General features: G+C 64.1%; 1 protein-coding gene across 1 annotated transcript; it reads right to left on the bottom strand.

Moving 5' to 3' along the window:
- Nucleotides 1-717: 717 nt before the first annotated feature.
- Nucleotides 718-4730, bottom strand: MCRIP2 (MAPK regulated corepressor interacting protein 2). Its single transcript, XM_004705777.2, has 5 exons — nt 4650-4730; nt 4430-4547; nt 1517-1644; nt 1201-1302; nt 718-1069 (listed from the first exon to the last, which is right to left on the bottom strand). The coding sequence occupies exons 1-5, from the start codon at nt 4699-4701 to the stop codon at nt 999-1001; spliced, it is 471 nt and encodes a 156-aa protein (XP_004705834.1). The 5' UTR covers nt 4702-4730; the 3' UTR covers nt 718-998.
- Between the last annotated feature and the right edge of the window lie 2106 nt (nt 4731-6836).

Here is a 6836-nt window from a genome sequence, read left to right as displayed (position 1 = left end):
CTGCGCCCGGCACCCCGCGCGGGTGGCAGGCAGGAGCCCGGGGCTTCGCCGCCTCCGTGGGAGGCTCGCCCCAGGCCACCCCTCTCCTAGCGTAGGGGTCTATAAACGTAGGCGTCAGGTGCACCTCTTCGACCCCTTCCCTCCTGTAGCCCCCTTGTCTTGCCTGCTCCCACCACTTCGCCCACACTCGCTCCCTGCGTGAGACCCACTCCCAGCTCGCGCCAGTGGCACTCGGCCTACCGGAGCCAAGCTGAGGGTCGGGGCGGTCCATAAGCCTTCCCACGCCCACTGGCCACCCAGCAGGGACCCCAACCCTTCCTCCAGGTCCCAGCAGGCAAGGCCACTTGGCCAAGGGCGTAAAGCCAAGGAAGTGCACAGGTGGCCTGGAAGGGGGCTCCACGCCGTCCCAGCGCCCACTCGCCCACACTCCCTCTTCACCCCAAGACCTGAACCAAACTCTGTCCAGTGGGACCCCTTCCAGGGCTGCTTCAGTCTGACAGTGGCAGGGGGAGAGGGAGAGGAAGGGGCAGGCAGTTGGCTCAGCCCACCAACCCCAGGTTCTTCTGAGGGTCAGCTGAGGTGAAGGGCGGGCGTGACAAAGCTGCTAGCTCTGCCAGTCTGGGTGCCATCAGTGGAATGAGGGGGTCCAAGGGGAAGCTGTCAGCTCCATCTCACACACTCTCACACACACACACACACACACACATCAAGTCCTAATGCAATTTGTCCATGACTTTATTTGCCTGCAGCCCCTTCCTCCAACCCCCAGCGTTGTCATAGCAGGTAGAATGGAGGTCAGCAGGCAAGTTCAACTCCTGCCTGGCCGCCTAGGGCAGTCAGGCTGAGGGAACAAAAGGTGCAAAAGTCCAAACTCTGGCACTTCCGGTGTGGCCAGCACCCAGCCAGGCCTGGCGGAGTCAGGTGCCAGGGTCCTCTTCTGGCTGCAGGTCCGCCGGAGCCAGGCGGCTCTTTAAGCAGCGCTTCTCCCCAGGCTATGGCTAAGAGCAGCTGGTGATTCTAGCCAGGAACTGCTGGGCCCACCACTCATCCAGGTCGATGGGTACGAAGTCTGGGGTGGGGGAGACAGGGTGATGAAGCAGTCAGTGCCTTCCCCCAGGGCTGGCCCCCCAGCTGCCCCGGGGTGTGGCAGCTCCTGGGAGACATACCCCACAGCAGGGAGGCAGGGCAGGGTACACTCACTCTGTAGCCGGGGGTTAGGGGTCCTCTCTTCGTACTGCACGGGCCTCAGGCCTCCCTCGCAGGCTGGGCTCCCATCCAGCTGGCGTTCCACACGCTGCCAGGCTGTGGGGAGGGAGCAGTCAAGGAGGGGCAGTCTCTTGCCACTCCCATGCCCGCCCCAGGGCCTGGTGGCCACCCTGGACTCCAGCCCGGCACAGGGAGTGGGCATAGGACCAGCAGGCGGACAGCCAAGGAGAAACCCAATCCTCTGGCTTGGGGAGTTGGACTGCGGTGGGGACAGGACCTGGTAGCCCAGGAGCAGGCCTGGCCCCTCTACCTTCGGACACAAAGCGGACGTTCTCCTCATGGGCTAGTGTGTAGGTCTCCTGGGCCCCTTCGAGGGATGGGGACGTGGCAAGGGGACGTCGGCCATTCACCCGGTTGAACACCAGCCTGGGCCCTGAGCTGTAGGAGGAGAAGTTGGTGTGGGACATTCCCCACCCCCTTAGCCAGTGGGGCCTAGTGGGGCTCTGGGCAGTCTCTTGCTATGCCCTTGGCCCAGCCTGGGTGCTGTCCTGAACTTCAGAGCAGCCCCTGCAACCTGCTCAGACCCCTGTCAGCCACCCCATGCCCCATGCCCCAGGTCCCCCAGTTGGCCCAGTCTCACGCACGGCTCCAGGCGCGCCAGTGGCCTTCTCTGCCCAGGGGTCTCCTGGCACCCACACAGCCACCTGCTGTCCACCCCATTGACCACTGGTCTTCCAGCAAGCCAGGACCCCGCCCTGGTCCTCTACCCCACCCGCTGGGCCCCCTCATCCCTGCCTCAGCTCACCCCCAGGCCCAGCGGGGACAAGCACCAAACAGCACCTCAGATGCTGAGTTGGGGTCCCTGGAGAAAAGGCGGGGGGACGTGGACGCTGGCGGAACGCCGAGAGGCAGTGGCACTGGGGTGTGGGGACATGACACCCAGGAGGCTGCAGACCCTTCCTGGCCAGCTGACAGCCACTCCTGCACAGCGAGCCTGGGATGTAAGGGCCCTATGGGGCACGGGGGCACCTACAGCAGGAGGCGGGAGCAGGGCTCCGGGGCTGCGCGCTCCGCCAGGCCCTCGAGGTCCCCCATCGCTGGCTCGCCTTCCTGTTTCCCGGGCTCAGGTCCCCCATCGCTGGGCGACTGCACACTGCTCTGGGTTCCTCCTCAGGAGAGAGGGGCACTAAAACAGAGAGGAGCATCTTGAGGGGCCCCGGGGCCGGCAGGGGTTCTGCTGGCGCCGACACAGGGCTGCTATTGCCTGCCTGAGCTTCTGCACCAAGGGCCGGTGGGTCGGGAAGGCTGGACACAGTTGGGAAGCAGGATCACACCAGGAAGCTGGGGCTTCCAGGGGCTGTGAAGGAGGTGGGGGCTGCAGGGGCCGAGAGGGGCCCCAGCAGGTGATGTCTGAGCATCCCTGCCCACCTCAGTGCCCCAGGCCTTGGTTAGGTTAGGTAAGGTTGTTCTGGTGGGGCTCTATGGGGGAGCGGGCACAGGGTCTCCCTACGTTCTCTTGGGATCACTTCAGTACCCCCAGCAGGCCCACTCACTCCTGTCAGCCCAGCCACCTAGCTAGAGAGGAAGGGGGCTTGCCCCAGCCTATCTCCCTTATGCCAGGGGCTCTGCTAGCCTTCCTGAGAGACCCTCGTCTGTCCCCAGCCCTCCATTATACCCCCATCTCTCACTCTCTCCCACCTTGGGGAGGGAGACCTTAACGACAGACACAGCTGTCCTGCCTGCCATCTCCCATCTCAGTCCAGCACCCGTCCAGGCCTCCAGTGTAGCACAGCCCTCCAACCACCCCCACCCAGGTCTAAGGCAGAGCTAGTAGGGTGTGGCCATGTGCCCCCTGGGGCCAAGCGAGGGTGGAGGAGCAGCCCTTGGGATGGCCCCAGAGTGGCTGGTCTGCACCCGGTGGCAGCCGCTGATGTCCAGGATGGTCTGGCCACGGGGACCCAGGGCACCTGTATTTCCCATCAGACCCCTCTCCTGGCAGGGGACCCAGAAAGGGAAAGTAGGTCTCCCAAGACACAGGACAGTAGGGGGCCAATACCATTGAGTAAAATCCACCTCACGGGCACCCTATAGGGACTAGGCAAAGCCTGAAGAGGCAGGCCCTTTCTGCTCCCTCCCTCAGTGAGCTGAGTCCCAGGCCTGGGTGACCTTGTGCCTTCATGTCCTCCCCAGGGGGTGGAGTGGCTATATGCACAGCCAGGTATGCACAGTCTGGCCTTGGAAATGCTGGTCTGGGCCCACTGGTCCTCCAGAGAAGGTCAGTGCATGCACACACACACACCACCCCCCGCAGCCTGGTCTCCTCATGAGAATCTAGCACCAAATGACAACCAGCCAGGAGGCCTGAGAGCAGGTTGCACCACTAGCCTCTGATATCTTAGGGCGACTGAGGATTGAGGCCCTGGGCAACCTCTAGTGACGGCTGTCTATCTGTCCTAGATGTCCCTCACTGTACTTACCCCCACAGCCCCTCACCCCCCACCTACCCATCTTCACCCTTGCCTCAGCTGGCACCTAGAGGCTGCCTGTCTGGAGCTGGCCTGCCTGCAAGCTACCAGCTTCACCCCACTTCCCCAGGGGCTGGAAACCCAGGCCCAGCAGGCCCAGGCCACGTGGAGAATAGAGACCCCAGGATTAGCCAAGGAAGGAAAAGGTTTGGCCAGCCTGGGTCTGACCCCAGGCCGCGGTCACGAGGAGGCCAACCCCGTGAGAACTATACCTTCGGTGAGCACACCCTAACTGCAGGGTGTATGGGGTGAAGGGCTGTGTGGGCAGTACTTGGCAGTCAAGGAAGCAACCAAGTGCAGCCCTCCTCTGCCCTCAAGGACAGCGGGCAGTCAGGAGACCTTGATGGCTAGGGCCTTAGGTGACCAGCTGCCCCTGGCCAGGGCCTTGGGCAACTAGCCTCAAGCCCTGGGCACAGCCTGCTCTGAAGGGGTGCAGCCAGTCAAGTGCCCAGCTGGCCCAAGGTCGTGGGGGGAGTGTCTCTCTGGGCTGAGTGCTGTCACTCCGGGGCCCTCATACAGGTGGGCTTTCTGACCAAGGTGCCCAGGCGGCCCTAGGCTGGTGGAGACAGGGCAGGGGCGTGGTCGGCGTGCCCCGCCCCTCCGCGCTAGTGTGCCCAATGCCATGTGGTTGGGTCTCCGGTAACCTTTCCCCAAGGTCACCCTCCTGGCCACCCAGCGGGGAGGGGCGCGAGGCTTACCTGGACAGGGGCCAGGGGCCCGGGGGCTGCGCCCGCGGAGGCGGTGGCGTCGGCGGGGCGGGCTGCCGGCATTTCAGGAACTCGCCGAGCCTGCCCTCCACTTGCTGCTGCGGAGGGCCTGCGGGGGGCAAAGAACGCGTTAGCCTCGGGGACCGGGTCCCCAGCGCGCAGCCCGCGGGACGCCAGATCCCGCGACACCCCCAGCCCAGCCCGTGCGCACCTGAGCGGCGCTGCGCCACCAGCTTGCTGGGTCCCATGGTGATCGTGTACATGGCGCGCCCGGCTCCCGCGCGGAGGGGCCGCGCCCCCGGGCCGCCCACGCGCTCGCTCCGACGCACGCCTGACTCCCTGCGCGCCGGCCCGCCGCCAGCCTCCCGCGCCCTCCCGGGGCTGCTCCTGGCCGGCTCCTAGGGCGCGGCCCCTTTAAACGGCGGCTGGGCGGGAGGGCGGGCACTCTACACGCCCCCGGTCCTTAAAGGCCCCGCGCCGGGTCGGACCGCCGGAGGCGCTCAGGCGGGGAGGGGCGGTGGGGCCCGCAGCCTGCAGCCACCAGGGCTCCCGCTGGCTGCATGGGACCCAGTGTCGCTGCAGGTGGACCGGCGGCGTGTGGCCGGGCGCTACCACAGTGCACGGACTCGGGGGCCTGGTCAGTGGGTGCAGCCCAGAAATTGTAGGCGGGTCACAGTGACCCCGCATGGGAGAGGCGTGGGCAGCGTCTGCCAGCTCCTATCTGGAGAGCCCTAGCCAGTGCGCCTGCACCAGTGAGAAGGACGCCCTTGACCTGGGTCTCAAAACTATGGAAAAGAAAGAGGGTCAGGCCCAGGGCTGGGGCAGCGAATTGGTGTCCAATCAGGCTCTCTTCAACCCCTACTCCAAGGAGATGCACCCACAAACTCCAGGGAGGGGCTAGGCGAGGCCACTGACTGGTCGGAGGTCTGGGGTATCCTGGGAGACAGAGACATGGAACGGCGGGCCACTCTGCCACCAGCATGTGGAAACTGAGTCTCAGGACCAGGAAGAAGGCCTGCCTGGACCAGGGGGCAGTGGAGGAGAGTGGGTGCCCAGGGTGGCCACTGCCACCCATCAATCCAGGGCTCCACCCCTCAATCCCTCCAAGCTCCTCTCCACAGAGAAGACCTGCTAGACAGGGCAGTAGAGGAGCCAGGCTCTGGGCAGCCTGGCCCAGCTGGCACCCCACTTGCCATTCTTTTGTGTCCCTCAGACTAAAGTGGGGAGCCCCTTCACCATTTGAGAAGCCAAACGTAGAACCTACTTGCCCGGGCTTGTGGCAGTCCTCAGGCTCCTACCATCAGAGAGAAAATATTTGAGGAGGCTGGGGAGCAGCACCTCAGGTACCTCCCTGTCTGGAAGTCAGGCTGGCTGCCTGTGGATTTCCAGAGCACTTGGGGAACAGGGGGCCAGGGAGGCTCAGCCTTTGGGGTAGTGGCAGCATTGGGTCTTTCAGGGATCAGATTAGGGGTGAGTCATGGGAAGGGGTGACCATTGTGATTCCCCAACCTGCCTTCCTGACCTCCCCTCATGATTGGGTACATATGTGAGACTGCATATGCCCTCAGGGACCCTCAGGGGATTATGAAAACTTTGGTTTGGAGGTGGGATGTTCTCAGGTCTGCCCTTCCTCTCTATGTGCCCAGGCCCCTCTAACTAGGCTGAAGGGTGAAGGGTCCTGACTGTCCCCCAGCTGCCTCTTCATAGGGAAGGCAGAGCCTATAACAGAGTCAGGGCAATGACCTTGAGACCAGCACTTGCTCAGGGAACCTAAGCCTGCCCCAACTAGAAGACCTTCATCCGCCAGGCTGACCCACTCCCCCGAATACCTGCCCTCCCTGCTGCTGACGTCACTACACTATGTCCTTCAAAGCCAGCTTTCTGCCAGTCATCCGCCCAGCCAGCCCGGCTCATCCCGGTTGGCCTTGTGTAGGCAGAGCCGCCTGTGACCATCCCCCCCTGTTCAGTCACTCACTGTCACCAGGGAAATGGAGGCCAAAGGCACACCTGCTCCCCAAGGAGGCAAGTGTCATCACCCAAAGGATCGGGGTGGAGGGACAGGGTGCAGGGGAGGCTGTGGCCTGAGGGTGAAGGTGGGGGTTCAGGGGAACAGCCCAGAACAAGGCGTCCTTGCCCTACTCTCCAGAGATGACACACTGCTTCAGCACTATCGGGCACTGCCAGGTCCAGGGTGTGGACAAGGCCTGCCTGTGCTTTGGGACCCTGAGGTCAAAGGTTGAGTCCAGAGAGCCCCCAAGGATATACCAGGGGAACAGCAGGCCAGAGGGGGAAGGTGACAGTCTAGCAGGAGGGAATGGGGATCCCAGAGAGAAGCTAGAGCCATGGCTGAGGAGGGCTGGAGAGACAGCCCCCCTTCCACTTGACCAGGGCCCTGGGT

Source organism: Echinops telfairi, unplaced genomic scaffold (genome assembly GCF_000313985.2).
Source record: "Echinops telfairi isolate 266 unplaced genomic scaffold, ASM31398v2 ScPeMD7_5;HRSCAF=22, whole genome shotgun sequence".
NCBI classification, from domain to species: Eukaryota; Metazoa; Chordata; class Mammalia; order Afrosoricida; family Tenrecidae; genus Echinops; species Echinops telfairi.
The sequence above is the reverse complement of the archived record's forward strand: the minus strand, read 5'-3'. Positions and strand labels throughout refer to the sequence as shown.

Coding starts and splice junctions, on each gene's coding strand:
- MCRIP2 (XM_004705777.2), bottom strand. CDS start 4,701: ATGTACACGATCACCATGGGACCCAGCAAGCTGGTGGCGCAGCGCCGC. Junction 4,548..4,649: donor GGTGGCGCAGCGCCGCTCAG/GTGCGCACGGGC, acceptor TGCCCCCCGCAG/GCCCTCCGCAGCAGCAAGTG. Junction 1,645..4,429: donor GGCCCCTGGCCCCTGTCCAG/GTAAGCCTCGCG, acceptor CTCCTCCTACAG/CTCAGGGCCCAGGCTGGTGT.